This window comes from Oryx dammah, unplaced genomic scaffold (genome assembly GCF_014754425.2).
Source record: "Oryx dammah isolate SB20612 unplaced genomic scaffold, SCBI_Odam_1.1 HiC_scaffold_5, whole genome shotgun sequence".
In the NCBI taxonomy this organism is placed as follows: Eukaryota; Metazoa; Chordata; class Mammalia; order Artiodactyla; family Bovidae; genus Oryx; species Oryx dammah.
Window position 1 is genome coordinate 85,248,059 of NW_024070189.1, and position 18,029 is coordinate 85,266,087.

At 38.9% G+C, this 18,029-nt stretch overlaps 1 protein-coding gene across 4 annotated transcripts; it reads left to right on the forward strand.

The window, feature by feature from the left end:
* The first annotated feature begins 1,179 nt into the window (after positions 1–1,179).
* MINAR2 (membrane integral NOTCH2 associated receptor 2) lies at positions 1,180–18,029 on the forward strand. Of its 4 annotated transcripts, none has more exons than XR_005721218.1 (5): positions 1,180–2,480; positions 2,886–3,972; positions 10,003–10,081; positions 13,518–13,709; positions 17,529–18,029. XR_005721218.1 is itself a non-coding variant. In XM_040241769.1 (5 exons), the coding sequence occupies exons 2-5, from the start codon at positions 3,265–3,267 to the stop codon at positions 17,706–17,708; spliced, it is 690 nt and encodes a 229-aa protein (XP_040097703.1). In that variant the 5' UTR covers positions 1,245–2,480; positions 2,886–3,264; the 3' UTR covers positions 17,709–18,029. The 4 variants fall into 4 exon arrangements, 3 of the variants coding, with proteins under 3 accessions (XP_040097703.1, XP_040097705.1, XP_040097706.1); XM_040241769.1 differs by lacking the exon at positions 10,003–10,081 and having other exon boundaries at positions 1,245–2,480; positions 2,886–3,405; positions 3,796–3,972; XM_040241771.1 differs by lacking the exon at positions 10,003–10,081 and having other exon boundaries at positions 2,456–3,589; positions 3,796–3,972.

The window sequence follows — 18,029 nt, forward strand, 5'->3', positions numbered from 1 at the left end:
CCATGGACAAAGGAACCTGGCAGGCTACAATCCAAAGGGTTGCAAAGAGTCAGACGTGACTGAAGTGACTTAGCACACATTCACGATGACTTCAAATTTCTTTTATTTTCCCCCATTTTGCTTTATATCAGAGATGACTGAAATGAAAATACATTTCTTATGCTCTCTTAAAATAGCAGAGGGCCTGTTTTACGCACTTAATATATGCTAAGGGTTCTCTTAACCACTGTACCTATTAAACCTCACAGCAGCCTTGTGCTGCTGCTGCTGCTAAGTCGCTCCAGTCGTGTCCAACTCTGTGCGACCCCATAGACGGCAGCCCACCAGGCTCCCCCGTCCCTGGGATTCTCCAGGCAAGAACACTGGAGTGGGTTGCCATGCACCCTTGTAAGGAACCATTAATACCTTCACATTGTAGCTGAGGAAACTAAGACCCAGAGAGACGCAGCAACTTGCCCAAGAGCACAGGTTAGTTGCAAGTCACAAAGACACTCTGACTTCCACTTCTGTGCACTCAGGTAACCTGACTGCCTTCCTTATTCATCAGTTTTGAAAATGTTATATGGTAGATGCAGAAGGATTTATAATCTAATCAGAGGCTTTCTTTCTAATCAAAACTATCCAACTAATTTTCAAAGTTAGATAATGTTATGAACCCAACTGTTCATCTGAATATTGTCCAGACTTTTCCAGTGGAAACATTTTCGGGTATTTCAGTTGGTTTGTCATAAGAAAGGAAGGGACTGAGGAAGGATGAGGAGAAGAAAAAAAGAATATGCTTAATTAGTATTTAGATAGTTTGGCCTAGTGAACCACATTTAATTCTATTTTTATCATTCTCATGTTTGAAAAGACTTCTAGGCCCAAATCCAAGGAGAAAATGATGCTTTTATGAACATTTGTTTTAAAGAAAGAGAACAAATGATTAGGTTCATGGTAAGAGTCGAGAAGGCCCAGATATCCAGATCTCTATCAGATTATTCCTACAGTATAACTACTTATATTTATTTATACTTTGTTCCTCGAGAATGAAGGTGTTAGTGACAGTGAAGAAATAGAACCCCTAAGACAATATTTATCCAATCATTCTGAGGTCAGTTTTTTGTAGTGTTGAAAGGTGAACAATGAAATGGGTGTTATGTGATCAAATAAATTTGGCAAATGCTAGCATTAATGACAGAGAAGGCAATGGTGGCCCACTCCAGTACTCTTGCCTGGAAAATCCCATGGATAGAGGAGCCTGGTAGGCTGCAGTCCATGGGGTCACTAAGAGTTGGACACGACTGAAGTGACTTAGCAAGCAAGCATTAATGAAGTGGAAATTCTCAGTCTTCCGTGTGAGTGTGGGCATTATAAACTACCAGAAGAGAATATGGAGTATGTCATAAATATATTTAGCAGTGGGATCCTTTTTTCACTGGGCATGATTGATTGAAAAGCAGAGCACTAAGCCATTTTTTAATCAAATTTAATTGCATTATCAATTTCCACTCAGAGGAGAGCCCTTTCTAGGGCTCTAACAGCCACCATTCTTTATTGAGCAAAGGGCTTTGTGAGGTTCTTCAGACATGACTCACGTGAGGATGGAAGCATCCAATAAGGCTGCTCTTTCATAATGTATCCAGTAAAGCAGCTCATAAACAAAAAGAGAGAAATATATTATCAAACAAAAGATAATAGGATAAACAGATCACTCTGAAATTTCAAAGGAAGGAAAAATCATTTCTCTTACTAGAGAAAATATGTGAAGTTTCTGTGAAAGGCTGGGTGTCAGCCACGGCCCATGAAGTATGATTAGGAAGTGGTCAACATCCAGGGTTGTAAAGAAATGATTCTAGGCAGAAGGACTGGCCTCAACAGAGGCACGATTTAGGGGTGAAGTGAGAGTGGGGCTTGACCCGCAGCAGAAGAGGGAGGAGAAAACGTGATTTTCTGATTGTCACTCATGTAGGCTACCCATAGGGATAGTAGTGAAAAATAAGAACTGATGGTTTAGGAGTGATGGTAGACAAAGGATGGTGGGAGAAGATGGGCAGTCTGAAACTGGAAAGGAAAGAGATAGTATAAAAGGAAGGAGATAGTATACAGACTTCTGAGCACCTAGAGCACAGTGGAGGAATATGAGAGGAAGGGCGCCTAAGGAAAGCTGATGGCTCATTTCACCTACCTCATACTTTGGCTAAGGAAAGGATCTAATCAAATATATTTGGATCTGGGTTTTGTGTCTCCACTTGCCAATGTAGAGAGCCAAAGAGAAGTAAGGTTCTTCTTGAAGATGTGTGTTATTCCCCAAAGAATCTTTTAGGAAAAGCAAACAGCCTGAGAAATATTTGTTCATTAGATGTGTTCTGGCAGCAGCCAGAAAAGTCCAGAGAGTACCAAGGACATGTACATACACATAACACACTCGATTCTTCAAACACTGATGGTTTAACTCTTTTATTATCAACTGTCATATGAAGTCCTTCTTACTCTCTCTGGTAAGTGTACTGATTAAAAAAAAAAACTCAAATATTTTAAGTATTGTAAGACAGTGATAGAGTTTGGGTCCAAAAATTATTGCGGAAAACACTGGTTGTTTATTCCAGTTTACAGCTATCAGTAGGACACATTATTTTTTTCAATACCCTCATGTTTATTGCCATAGAAAAGGGAAGTACTCTCTAGCGTCTGCTTGATTCAAGAACATCCTGGCTGCTGAGTCTAATAAGCCATAGGGCACTCTTCTGAAATCTGGTGCTGATATATTCCACATGTAACCCCATTAGCTTTGTAAGAAAATCCTTCCTGCTGAATCAGATGGGTTTGCATCTGGGGCACAAAATAACAGGCTGTGTCTTTTAAACACTGCTAATGTGTCTATCCTTTGCCTTCTCTTTCTCTAGATGAAAATCCATATTTTCCTGGTGAGAAGTATGGTTTGCCAGAGATAGAGTGGCTTGTAATGAGAGAGCTTATCTCCCTTAAAGTCATCATAACTTCCTGGCTTGAGATACTCTCCATAACCTCACTCCCGCCTTGGCTCATTGAACGGCAGATGGGTTCACTGAGGAAGGCACGACATCCAAACCCAGCCACCGTATTCTCCTCCCTTTCCAAGTCCGCTTTGTGAACAGCTAAGAGCAGAATCAGAGAGACCTCAGGGAGCGAACGGACCAAGGCAGTAGTTTGGGGCACTAAATTACTGTAGCAAACGATCAAGCAAATTCTTGCTATTTCCCCTTTAAGCTGAGGCTGACAACCTAAACACGATTAGGTTTCCACATGACCCTGAGACTCTGGGAGTCAAACATGAGAAGAAACAAGATCCTGCATATCACATGTGAAGCTGCGGAGACAAGGCCAAGCCAGCTGGGTCAGCTCGGCAGTGTTCAAAGAGAAGTATCAACTAATGTCTCTCTACAGGTGACTGTAGCATGTGCTCCAAATTATGGCCTGGGACCCTGAAATTCTGGTAGCCTTGATCCAAAGAGTACTTCCTCTTAAGCTGTTATTTCTGTATGAAGACACATCTTCATTCATCCTTTACAATTGAATAAGTATGGGCAGAGCTGTTCCATTCGAGCATCTGAGGGGATAGACAGAGAGAGTATGTGTGTGTGTGTGTGTGTGTGTGTGGTGTGAAGGGTAAGTCAGGGTGCTCCACTGTTCCCTGTGTTGATCTGTCATTTCGAGAGTGGTTTCTGGGCACAGCCCACAGCCATGGTTTCACACGCCAGGCGGGCACCCTCAGGCTCATTAATAATGGACCGCTCTGAGAACAGCAGCCTTGCTCACCTCTGTTTTCCACAGTAGATGCAGGGAGGCATGGATCTCTCTGTTTTGCCAAATAATAACCATCCTGACAAGTTCCTGCAGCTCGATGTGAAGTCTTTAATGAGGAACTCAGCCCTTCTCCAGGCCAGCCTGGTGCGGTTTCCGGGAGGGAATTACCCTGCTGCACAACACTGGCAAAACCTCGTCTACTCACAGGTAAGGTGTGGGAGCACATATATATGCGGATGGGGACTTGCTGCCTTCTCGGCATCTGCCACTTCCTCATTTGTGCAAAAAAGCTACAGGCAACAGAGTACAGGGTAGCTGCTCACTCTTGCCATAGAAAGGGGCTTTCTCTCTTCATCAAGGAAAGGAGACTTTCTCTGATCACTTCATCAACTCCGTGAACTATCCCAACCATTCATTTTCCTTCATGCCGCAGCTTCTCATACTGTCTTCTTTTTAGATTTTTGCCTAGCTTCCCTTCAGATGTTTTCAGATCAACTACTACATTTGCAGATAAGGCTCTGGGTGGAACCCCACCTCTGTCTTCTGGGGTAGTCTAGGCATAAAGCATCCGAAGATTACACTGTGGGCTCATACATGGCCTCTAAGACAACTGAATCTTGCTTCCACCTCATTTAGACTGGCTCCCTTTCATCTCATGGGGAAGAAACTCAAAACAGTGAAACAATGGAAACCTAATGATGGAAAGAAAGAAAATAGAGGGAACTCTCTACCTGAGAAAGGTGCTGGCTATTATTGTAGAGGCTCTTTGTTTCAGCGGGTATCCATGTAGACAAGACTTAACAAGCAATCTTCAAACCCAGACTTCATTTCTTGCTCTCTTCTTCTGCATCTTCCTTCTTTTCTGCTAACCACAAGAGAAGGATACAACTGATGAGTTCCATGTGCTGAAAGAAACATAAAGGCCTTGACTGTTGCCCAGCTCATGAATTAGGAATAATCTTTGTTTTAAGACATGAGGGCTAACGGGGTTAAGGGTTAGTCAATTTAGAAACAGGAAGAAGCATTTCATTTCAGAACAGATGTGAATGACCTACAAACCCCTGCAAATCATTAAATCCTTTGGAGTGGTTCAAATTCCCTGAACAGAAATTTGTTTTCTTTTAAGAAACAGTTGCTACTCATGAGTCCTGGTGTAAAGTGACTCCTTTGTGGTGTGTTTGTGGGCTTTTCGGGACCTTTATCATGAGATCATTCAGAATCAAGTACACTTGAATAGTTATGTAAGTGTTTCCTCCACCTGTGAGGGTTTTAATTCATTTCCATTATAAGGCAGCCTGTTATGACAACTGACTTTTTAAAAAATTTTACATCCTTCCCTTTTGTAATTTTCAAAACCTATCCACACACACCTTTTTGATGGCTGCTTTTTGTGTGTTTTGCTTAGTTGAAGTTAAATGCGATGAAATTCCTCCTTTGTCTTTCTTACTGTTTATATCATGAACTAAAATAATTCAAAAGTCAGCTTAGCATACCTTGGCCCTCCTGTGCTATGAAGTTTAGTCTAAGAAAACATATCCAATAAATTCCTTTGAGGTTGGAACACACCGGTCTAACATCTTTTGTTTAGTACTGGAGTTGACCTGTTTCCTTCATGTGTAACTTCACAGTTTAAAGCTCCGTTGAATATTGTTCCTAAATCTGAGTGAAATGCGAATTTTAAAGGGCATTTTTTCCCAACAGGCCCTGAGGTATAGAAATAGTTTTACAGGGCAAACCAAGGATGTAAAAATCTGTTTCATATGTCTTTGAATGTGTCACTGGGAATCGTAAACTATAAATAAACTTGATTTAGTTATAACTTTACCCTAAAAAGAAATGTCTAATGACTGAATAAAGGCCAGTACACTACTAAATAATGCTTGGAGGGAAGAAGTAAATCAATTACAAATTTAGTTAGTTGGGTAAATGTGGCTCAAATGAGTAAAAACAATTATATTTGCTACTTTAAATTGCAATATGTCAGTAAATAATGCTTCTCTCCTTGGTTGGATCTTAAAAATCCAAGAGTGGTAATATTCATTGGTTAGAAAAAAAATCTAAAAGAAAAGAATGTATGAAAGTTGTAAATCATTATGGTGATACCTGGAATAAGGGCACTGAATATACCAGGTGGACTAAGGTACTAGGGGTCTGAGAGGTAGCAGGCAGCTGTTAAGTAGTTCTTAATTTAAAACCCTCACCTTGTTGGCTTAATGTCTCACTCTGTGGGGAGACATTAAGCCAATTGAAGAGCATTGAATAAGGAGATTTGAAACTTGGTTTCTTGTCTCAAATCCACAATAAACCAGTTTGAGAGGCATCAATTATGGCCCTTACTCAGTCCATGCAGTATTTCCACTTGCAATTAATGTAGCATTCATTTTACATAGTTCCTCAAAAGTGAGAGCAAATAAGGTAAAAACAACTGACAGAGTTTCCTTTAAGAGAGTAAGAAATGGGTATCATGTCATCATTTGCTATTAATAGTATCCCCAAATGTGTTTAAATTAGCCTATCATTAGAATTTGAAATAGCAGATAAGACCACTTGCATTCTTTGATATATGCCGTGGATGGAGGGGTGTGTGTGTGTGCACGTTAGAGGGTATAGTCAGTACTTTTATCAAGCTCTGTGGCCAAATCAAGCAGTTAGATTATATACTTCCATGAAATCCACACAAATTTCAGAGCTGTGTTAGCTTACCTTTTTGGCTCATCATCCGTCCCCCACCCCAGGTACATAGTGTTTAGAATTAAGCCTACGTCAAGAAATGTCAAAGGACTTAACCTACCAACATTGCTGTCAATACTGGTAGTAACCGAACAGTTGAAACGAGAACTTCTAGAGACTTCCCTGGCAGTCCAGTGGTTAAGACTTTGCTTCTCCTGCAGGAGCCAGGCTAGGGAACTAAGATCTCACATGCTGCGCAGTGCAGCAAGAAGGAAAAAAAAAGTAGTGTATTTATATTCATGATTTATGTTTCATGCTCTTTTGAAATTCTCATTCCACCTTCAGAGGCAATTTTCTAAGCCATTTTACATGAGCAGAAGCAATACCATGCATATAGGAAAGTAAGCAAGGATGTCCCCAGGCATGCCGGCATCTCAGGACACTCTTCATTCCCTTTGTGAACATGCAGACACAGGTCACCTGTATCTGCAGGTAAAGAGTACAAGCAGGTACTTCTTGATTTAACTAGATTTATACTTTTTCTTTAATTCTTTCACCAGAGAAATAAAGAAGCCTTCTTGATAAAGTTCTTCTCAATGCAATGAACAAACTTTTGCCAAAATCTAGTATTTCTGGTTGTTGAAATAATTGGGGGCATGTATCCGATGAAGGCATTTGGAATTATATTCCAAATATTTCTGCCAATCCCTTTATAGAGGAAGGTAAAAAAAAAATAATTCCTTTTCTTTTGGTATAAATGATAAAATATATTTTTTCCAGATATTGTAGTGGGATTTTTCTTCTGATTAGCAGTTAGACTTCAGAATCTTTCCAGACTAATCTATTTGTTATATCTTTTCCTGACTTTTATGATGTCTGTTTGAGAACCCAGGGGATTTCTGTACTAACCTATGAACTAGAGCAGAAGATCAAGGGTAAGGAGGTTGCTCTTCCCTTGGTTTCTAGACAAGGTCATTTCCTGAGTGTATTTCCTAATCACCTTTCCTCGCTTTTTTTTTTTCCAGTCTTATAGCTCTCTTTTCCCTTTAAATTCTAATATTTCTTCTTTTTCCCTCAGCTTTGTTTGTTTGTTTTTGTGTATCGTAACTATATTTCACAATCTGTCTGTGAACACACATGTCATGCCTTCTCCAGAACTGTCTCTATTTCAAGTATTCCATATCCTATTTCAATAAGAGCAGCCCCTATAAGCTTATATTTGGGCAAAATGTTGTCAGACTTTTGAGGTACATAAATTATCATCTAGGGGGTAGATTAAGGAGCATCATTGAGTTGCTCAGGATTTTACTTGCAGTTATCAGGCATGATTTTATCAAGTTATGCTAAATGTATGTAGTTTACAAAATCTCCAGTGGGGTCAGAAATTCACCCTTGGATGATAATACTGCCAGAAGCATCACCCGCTTTGTCCCCTCGCTGCTCCTCAGTGAGACAAAATGCCTCTGGCACCGAAACCTTATTAAAGCACAGTGTGTCACAGAAGCACATGTGTGACTTCAGAGCCCTGGTTACTTGGAGGGGAAGGCAGAAGAAGAGGTTCCAAGAGAGGTCTGGGTCACACCGGGAAGGCTTGATGGGTATTGCATGAGATTTCAAATTTTGTCCTGAAAGTTTGGAGGGGTTGATGAAAAATTTTAAGCAAGAGAATCACATGATCAAATCTGTGTTTCAGAAAGGCAACCATTTAGTAATTTGGAAAACAGAATTATCATGACCAGTGGGGAGCAACTTTCTAGGAAAAGTTGTCTCTGGGCTCACATGTGAAATACAAACAAAATACCCTGTTTGCATTATGATTATGATAGAAATTACATTGTACACATAGACCACATTGGGGAAAATGGAAATCTTTATGATCTTGATTTTCCCAATTTGTGAACATGATATGCTACAGTCCATGGGGTCACAAAGAGCCAGACACGACTGAGTGACTAAACTGAACTGAACCTTTTCAAAACGAAATAGCTTTCAATATCACTGATGCATTCCATCGTATATATGGGTTATTTTTCTTCTAATATTTATTGATCTCTCCTGTCTTTATTATTTCATGGTGACGATATGCTTAGATTTAATCTGACCAACATTCATCCCTCACCAGAGGCAGTCACTACGTTTATCCAGCGCCACATCTGAACGGTCCTATAATCTTTGCTACACTAGACATGCAACCGCTGCAGTAATTCTTCCTTCCTGAATGGGAAAAATGAAAGCACGCAGACACTGCTCCAAAGTAATCCTGAGATTGTACTGGGAATAGTTTGTGTGGCCCTCCTTCCTTGATGGTGGGGAAGATGGGTTAGGCCAGGACGCTTCTCTTTAGAAGATCTCCTGGGACACTGTCCTCTAGAGTTCCTGGTCCAACGCACTAGGAACCATTCCCTTGTTCATCAAAGTCTTTTGCCATATCAGAGTGGGCCCCCCTGAAGGCTGTAGAGGCTTCCGAATTCACTCCTATTAATCCATTAATACATCCATGTTTGGAGGCATAGGGTTACTGTTGTTTTGTTGGTTTTGTCTGTAATTTTTAACAATCTTAAAAACTTTTAGGTCTAGGCTTGTAGTTTCTCTGGTGAACCATTTCTTATAAAACTTAGTGTGAGCTATTTATTAATGCAATCATTTCCATTTTTTGGTGGTCACTTCTATATGTCAATAAGTACACCTTAAGTTCTTTGAAGGCGTTGATCTCAAATAGGCCTTAATGGTTTGCTTTTCTGCCTCCATTTCTCCATCCTTTGACTCAATGACAAATGCCTGGAGACAGTCAGGAGTAATAGTTATGAAACCACATCCTAACATGACCCTTATCCTGAGTCATGTCATTCTACTAGGAAATTTAAATGGGCTTTTTTTTTTTTTTTGCCTCAATTAGGGTTTGGAGTCTATAAACAGTCAGATTTTTAACAATAGAAGGCATCGAATTTCCATAGTTTCTCTCCTTTTTTTTTTTTTGCAAACAATTCAGTTCTTTCTATCATTTCATCTCTTTCTTATAATACAACAATGCTGTGATCCTTGTGCATGTATTACTTATCCCTCATAGAGCTACAGGGGATTAGATTCCAAATGACCACAGATAACACACCAAAGATTTCTCACTGTATGCTATGAATAGCTATCCATCCAGCTTCTGATGCTCCTCTCATCCCTCTCCTAACTGCTAAGTCAATGCCAACAGTTGTAGAATTTCAAGCTATCACTTTCTGTACTAAGGGAAATGTAGGCTAAGCCACACCATGATGACAAAATATCAATAACTAAAAAGGAGAAAACCATTCTTGTGCATGGAGGGTCTGAGAAAGGATAGATAGGTTTGCGGGGGTGGGGGGGTGGGGTCAGGGGTTGGGCAGCTCTTTTCTAAGCAGTATCCCAGAGCTTGAAGTTCTTTCATCTTACATAGCTCTGCCACTTCAGAATCCTTGCTTACAGTGATACAATAGAAAATGGGAACTGAGGACAGGTGAGCCAGAAATCTTGTTGGAGAGTTCAGGGGCTCGGGCTGGAAATGATCTCTGTTACTTTTGACCCCACATCAACTACTAGAAAGAGTGGGCCCAGTTTAACGTCAAACAGCCTGAGGAAGGTGGTCATGCCTTGTGCTCAGAAAAGGAAAACCAAATTGGTGAGTATTTAACCAATCACACCACCAGCTCTTCTTTGTTTATATGTACCTGCTATGTATTTTTACGTACTTTCACTCTCATTTTTTCTGAGTTCTTATATTTTAAGCATTTAAAAAATCTCATATGATGTCTCTGTTATTTAAATAGAGGGTTTCATCTTTTTAACGTGATTGTTTCAAATTTTTTTCTGTTTCCTAAGATTTTCTCCTCTATATCCTTTGTTTCAGGTTTCTTATCTTTTAGATTAACTTCCTGTTATCTTTTTTCTTCTGCTCTACTGATTTAGAATCTACACCTTCTTTCTCTATTTTTAAGTAGTATCTCCATCCTATAAGAGAAATTATTTCTTAAAATTTCATGATTAGGGACTTCTCAAGTGGCCCAAGGGTCCACACTTCCACTGCAGGAGCTATGGATTCAACCCCCAGTTAAGGGATGAGGATCCCACGTGCTGTGTGGCCAAAAAGAAGAAAAGAACTTTCCCAATCAAATATATCTGTTAAAGATCCTACTGTTTAGTTTTAGGTTTCTCATATCTTAAAACTCATAAATTAGTGGTTATTATTTCTATTTTATCATAAAATCAGTGCTTGCTTAGATTTCTGTATATATTCATCAGCTTTTTTTTCCTTTTGTTCTTTTTCTTTGCTTTTCCTAGCATTTCTTCTTATACATCTTAACCTTTCATTCTAATATCAGGTTTCTTCTTTCTGAAGTATATTTTTTAGAAATTCCTTCTTTATTGGCCTATTAATTGTATACTCTCAGTGTTTTTCTGTTGAAAGTCTTCCATTTTATTCTTTTTGTTAAATGATAGTTTACTTATACATAAATGGCATAAATATTGATTAAAATGTATAAAGGATATGTGGACAAAGTAATGGTTAATACAGAAAAACCTAGGTAAGCTTTGAAGTTTATTTCCTTAAACAGTATTTCTTTAAGTTATTTTAGAGCCCATATTGTTAAAATAATGAAATTACTATTGTGCTTCCTTTTGATAAATGTAGTCCATGTAGAATGTAGAGTGAAAGATTAAAATCAAAGACATGCTTTGGTTTTCTTTCTGAAGAGCTTTTTTAGTTTATCAAAATATAGAAGAACCTCAGCCACAATTAGTATATTCTGTTTCTTCCATAAAATTCTTAATAAACTATTCTAGTAATTTTCCCTTCACATGTCCTTCAGACATGAAATTGTCATACAGTGCAAAAATGCTGCTGCTGCTAAGTCGCTTCAGTCATGTCCAACTCTGTGCAACCGCATAGACAGCAGCCCATGAGGCTCCCCCATCCCTGGGATTCTCCAGGCAAGAACACTGGAGTGGGTTGCCATTTCCTTCTCCAATGCATGAAAGTGAAAAGTGAGAGTGAAGTCGCTCAGTCGTGTCCGACCCTCAGCGACCCCATGGATTGCAGCCTACCAGGCTCCTCCATCCATGGGATTTTCCAGGCAAGAGTACTGGAGTGGGGTGCCATTGCCTTCTCCAACAGTGCAAAAATAAATGGCACTAAATTCTAAACCTCAAACATTCAAGAATACTGTTTAGAATTAAGACCTTGAATGTTCTTTTAAAAATAGCTCTGATTATTTTTTGTATCTTTTGTATATTAGTTTCTCAAGGTTTTTATACATTGTAATAGAGGGTATTGTGTTTTTTTCTTAACCTCTAAAACTATTTTTCTGATTTGTAGAGCTTTCTTATTTAGGAAACTCAAGGAATAGTCAGGCAGGCAAGAAAACAGACAAAGCCAATTTTTCAATGTCAGAAGAATTATTTCTCTTCATAGAAGATCATAGATATCTAGCCTTGAAGCAAAAAACTTGAGTCAGAATTATGCTAAACTGAAACTATCTAAATTTTATATCGAATTGTTTTTTCTCAGTTCCAGAAACATTTTTCATGAGTTCATCCATCTTAAAGATGAATGCTAAATCAAGATGATTTATTATTTCATTATAAACTTTAGTATTATAGACTATAAATTGATTTTGAACAGACCAGCAATCTAATAAAGTCAGATAATACCTCCAAGTTGATCTCTACCTATCTAAAAGAAAAATCTGGATTAAGAAAATTAGGGAAACCTAAGGCCAAATAGAATATGAATGGCTTTATCTAGATGATTTTGGGGGGGCTACCAGCCACTTCAGAAGGAAGCTACATATATTAGTTTAAACTTTACTTATATAAATACATATTTAATGTGACATATTATACCCCAATAGATGTGAGGGAATCAGTGCACTGTTGATTATAAATATAACTCAGAAAAATATTAATTGCTACTTAAACTTCTCTGTTTAGGAAGGCTGAAATATGTGAGACACATTTATTGAAAAATTGCTATAAGATAATGAAATGTGTCACTAGTTTTTAAGAGTCAAACCTAAGTTTTCTGAAAATTAACTTATGTGGAATTCCTTTCCCTTAAGGCCCTATGATAAATAAGACATTACTCTATATGCTTTCTGTTTCTTCTCCAGTTTACGTGGTCAATGAATACATTTTAATCTGAAATTTTTCTAACTTCATAATAGCTTTGTAGTCATAAGGAAAAAAAAAAGGCAAAGTAAAAATATGAAGGTCATACCAGACACAGAAAAACACATTGTTTTTGTATAATCCATTTATATAAATGAGTACAGACTGACCTGTGATGGGGATTCTGGAGATACTGATTATCCTTGGGGAGGGAAACCAAGAGTAATTAGAAGGCAGTGTGGGGTATGCTAGTATGGTTTGTTTTTTGGTAGTATCTTGGGTTTATTTGATATGTGAAAATTTATTGAACTCTACATTTATAACATATGTACTTTGCTACAAGTATATCATGGTTTAATTTTTTTTAAGTTTTTAAAGATCTGAAAGTCAGAATTAGAGCTATCCAATAGCCAGCTGATCTATAGCGACATATAAGAGGGCAATGCTAAGCTAGTCTAGTTCTCCAAGCTTTCTAAAATCAGAGTCCCATGGGAGTTCTCATGAAAGCCAAAGCATAGCTATAAAATGCCTTTTAATCTTGACTTTGCTGGATTAATACAGCAATGTTAAATATTATTTTTTTCAGTCATAGAATGCACAAGTGGAAAGAGGTAACATGTCGTTAAATCTCAATGCAGGTGAACTGGGGAAAAGTTACTTTCTTTAGAATTCTACTGTTTGAATTAAGGAATGCTGTTCTTTTTCTGTCATTGTAAAATAGCATTTTAATGAATGATTACTGAATCTGAACACGATCACATGCAAAGAAAGATCTCAGTGATAGCATCCTAAGTCAAACTAGATCCTAGAGTTCTGCGTTCATTCATTGTCCTAAGCTGTTGGGTCCAGGCAGAATCATTAAACTTTCTGGTATAGTTATTTCACATTTTCCTTCCCTATTATCAGTGACCTTTTGGTAAGAGAAACTTTGTTACTGTGTTACCTGACAGAGAGAAAAGAAGAATATTACTGCTCAACACATGAGGGGATCCCCATCCTTATCATCAGTCTTGAAGAATAACCCACTATATGGTGATGTAAGTTTTGAGGAAGCTATGGAAGAAAGAAAAAAGAATCCTTCATGGACCGCTGAGGAATATGACAAGCGTTCCCTGCATGCCAACCTCTCTGGGCATCTGAAGGTACTCAAGGCAAAGAACCAGCTCCTTTAACTGATGAGGGAGATCAGTTATATAATCCTAAAATAAATGGGTATTAAGGTGAGAGGCACTCTTCACTGGGCACAAAATCTCCCGTTTTGAGGTCTTTTTGGCCCCTGGCTTTACCTTCTCTCTCCTAGTCAGTATTTGTGTTTATTTATGTGTTTTGTGTTTTATAATTTCAGCAGTTACCAGCATCACTACAGTGTAGAGAGAAAGAAATGATGTGACAAGAAGAAGGGTATACCTGGAAGGTATCAGGTTTTGAAAATCAATTTGTAAGATTAAGTGTTTTTCCCTAGTTTTGAGATCATTGATGTTTGTGAATAGCTGAGTTCCTTATTCTACATTTTTTCAAATATGTTGATTAATTGCTGTGTCTTAGGCATTGTGCAAGGCAGTTCTCATCAAAGATCATTTTCTTTCAAGCCTACTCGGTGATTTAAGATTGCAGATTTACATTTTGGACATTTTCCTGTGTCTCAGTAACAAAACAAAACAAAAGCATTTCAACACAGGAAAAGTATGCAATGAACTCATTCACCCAGCTTAAACCCAACTCAAGTTTTTCCTTTTCTTTCCCCTGGTGTCACCCTTCAAACAGAAAGTCTAGGAATCCCTGAAAAGCAGGGAAAGTAACCCTGTTTTCCGAGTGGACTGGATTCCTACCCAACCTTGGCTAGTCTCTGCCTGTCCTAGGGCCAGAAAGACCTGACATATTCCAAGTGTAACAGTGTATGTCTGTCCTAAACCTCATACCCTAGTCACCTACAGGCTTTTCCTTTTGAAGGAGACAACATTACATCCCCTTAAAGTCTTATATTTTAAAAAATCTCAAATGTGCACTCCTTTAAATATTGCCCAGAATCTTTGAAGTTTCTTTATCTCCCAGTGGATTTAGTGTATCTCATCCTTAATGTAGCCTCTTCTCCAGAGATGTTTCCATAACAGATGCTTCCCCCTAGCAACAGTAATCTTGTGTTTTTTAATCAGGAATCCAAAGATCAAGACCTCTAGGAAATAACCTTCTACAACTAGGAAAGATATATTGATGTAGTTCACAAACATTTCTTGACTAGGTGCTAGAGCCTCTGTTCTTCTCTTTGTTGTTTACATGAATGACAAGGGTACTGTAAAGAAGAATATTCTTGCCCTCCAAAAGTTCATCTGAGTGAAGTATTAACAACAAGCAGTAACTCTAGGACAAGAGAGAGGAAGACAGTGACTATATGATTAGTAGAAAGTGCTGTGCAGATTCAAAAGAGGACAAAGTCACAGTGAATTATAAGAAGCCTTCGTGGAAAAGTTAATTTAGGCTGGACTTGAAGGATATGTAGAACTCCAGATGACATGAGTCATTTGCATGAGAGGACAGGCTCTATTCTATTAGGAGTAACAAGAAGAAAGGCACAAATATAAGAGAGTTTGTCAGAGCAATAGGTAGTTCATTTTTGCTAGAGCTACAGCTAAAGTAATAGAAAAATGGGGGAAATAAGGCTAACAAACAGATTCAAAATAAAGTTCAAATGTAAGGCTAAAGAAACTGAATGTTATTGGCACTAAGGGGTAATTTTTTTTCGGCAATACCATGACATGTTTAGGAAGACTGAATGTGAATATGATGTATATATCACTTTACTAAAGCCAAGGCTGGCCCTCTTCCCACCTATCTGCTACCTGCCCACTGCCCACTCACCTCAGAGCAAAGGCCCCTCAAGGTTGGAGACCGGTGGGCAGACCTCATAAAGTCACAACTTTGGTTTGTATTAGTATCTCTTCTTGCTGCTGCTGCTAAGTTGCTTCAGTCGTGTCTGACACTGTGCAACCCCATAGATGGCAGCCCACCAGGCTCCCCCATCCCTGGAATTCTCCAGGCAAGAACACTGAAGTGGGTTGCCATTTCCCTCTCCAATGCATGAAAGTGAAAAGTGAAAGTGAAGTCGCTCAGTCGTGTCTGACTCTTTGAGACCCCATGGACTGCAGGCCACCAGGCTCCTCCATCCATGGGATTTTCCAGGCAAGAGTGCTGGAGTAGGGTGCCATTGCCTTCTCCAAGTATCTCCTCTTACACCTCATCAATTCAACTTACTTCATCACCATCCCTACCCTACCTCCTAATTAGTACATGGAATGCCCAACTTAATTTCTGGAACCTTTTCAACTACTTTACAGGCCATGAAAGTTCCGTGTGCTTTTGGTTACTCCCATTTTTCTGAATTACTAAGTTTATGAATAAAAAAGGAGAAAAGAATCCCATATTTAGTTACCAACGCAAGCTATAAGCAGAATGTGGGGGTGGATAGTCTCCATTATGGAAGTTCTTACTGAAGAATGAGCCATTAACCTTTCAGGCAAAGTGCAGGCCTCTGATTAGGACACAGACAAGATGAAAATAAGAGTGAAGTCAGGCAAGGGTTTTTAAATTGTCTATCCTTTTGCACAGATCATTCAAATTTTATTTTAATAGCTTTCCTCAGACTGGACTTTGAAACTAATAGCAATGGAAGAGTTATATTGTCATCACCAGAATCCACCCAGCTAGTTATTACAAGGGTAGTAAGCTAATTCATTACCTAGCCGTGGAAACTGGCTAACTTGAAATCACTGAGACTAGAGAAGCCAAGAGAGGGTGGGCAGCCCAGCTACAAGCCATCGCAATAATCCAAGTGAGAAACAATAAATCCTGAAATGGATTTGTGAAAATAGAGATTCAGCATTCACCATAAATTATTTGTCTACTAGATGCCAGGCATAGACACTGAATCTTCAGCACTGAAATAAGGGCTTCCCAGGTGCTACTAGTGGTAAAGAATCCACCTACCAATGCAGGAGGCAATACAGACATAGTTGGGTTAGATCCCTGAGGGTGGGAAGATCCCCTGGAGAAGGGAATGACTACCAACTCTAATATTCTTGCCTGGAACATTCCATGGACAGAATAGCCTGTTGGGCTATAGTCAATGGGGTTGTAAAGAGTCAGACATGACTGAGCACACACACACACACACACACACATAGCAGGAGACAACAAGGAAGTGTGTGTGTGTGTGTGTGTGTGTGTGTGTTAGATGTATGGACAGTAGAGTCTGCAGATGATTTGGGGACACAGGAGATAAATTTGAGTTGAAGACAATTCCGTAGTGTTGAAAGGGAGACAAGGCCTGTGAAAGAATCAGAAACATGGGGATAAATAAGGATGGGAATGGATATATCGGGTCCTTTATCCAGAAGGGCAACAGTGCCAGAGTTTCTGCATGCTGGCATGCTGCAGCCCTCTACATGGAAGACCAGAAATTCGAGAAGCACAGAGAAGACTTTGGACTCTTAGTCTTACTCCTCCTTCCATGGAACTCAGCTTCTGGATTTACTGAAAAATTCAGCAAACATTTTAATTCCTACTATGCCAACAAAATCAAACCCCCAAGATCATCTGAGGCAAGGAATTTTAATTTTATTTCAACTCACTAACCTGATTGACACACACTGTTTACAAGTTGTAAGAGACACGAAATTGGCAAAAACATGGCAGCAACACTCCTGTGTTTGTGACCCTAGAGTGTGAGCCATTTATTCGGTAAACAGTGAATTGTCAGCAGAGCTACAGGTTGAAGCTGAGGATTTCTGGTCAGCCAGGAGACTGTAGCTGCATGTTCCAGCTATTCAGAGAAGCCTAGCTTCTGTTATTAGAGCTCACTCAAGGCACTGGGAATATGGATGCAAATTACCTATACTCTCTTATTCTGCAGTCTCAGTTAGTCTGCAACATTGACTGATCCTATTCTCCATGTAATTTTCTTTTAGGAAAATCCTAATGACCTACGGTTTTGGTTGGGAGAAATGTACACACCCGGTTTTGATACCTTACTGAAGAAGGAAGAAGAACAAGAGAAGCATTCAAAATATCGTCGTATAGGTCTGATTCTGTTCCTCGTAGCCTGCATCTTGGTTTCCATAGTGACTGTTAGCACTTTTTTCATCTAAAGAAACTACCCCCAGACACAGTCACTTCAAATTTCTTTAAAATCTTTCTAAATAAACAATTGCAGAAAAACATGTTCATGGAGTATAAATGTACTGTTGATGGTTTAGTTAAATGTAATTGTCTTGAAGAATGCAAACTTCTTTTGAGATAATGCTGGCTTTGTCTACTTTGTTCTGTGAAACCTTTATAAGAATCCCCAACCTGAGCCTAGGCCTTTGGGCATCAGGAATTCTGAGGATCGTAACCTCTGAAAGGTATTAAGTGTGTATTAAGACAACCAAAATTAAACATTTTAATAGAGAATGAAACAGTACCAACAA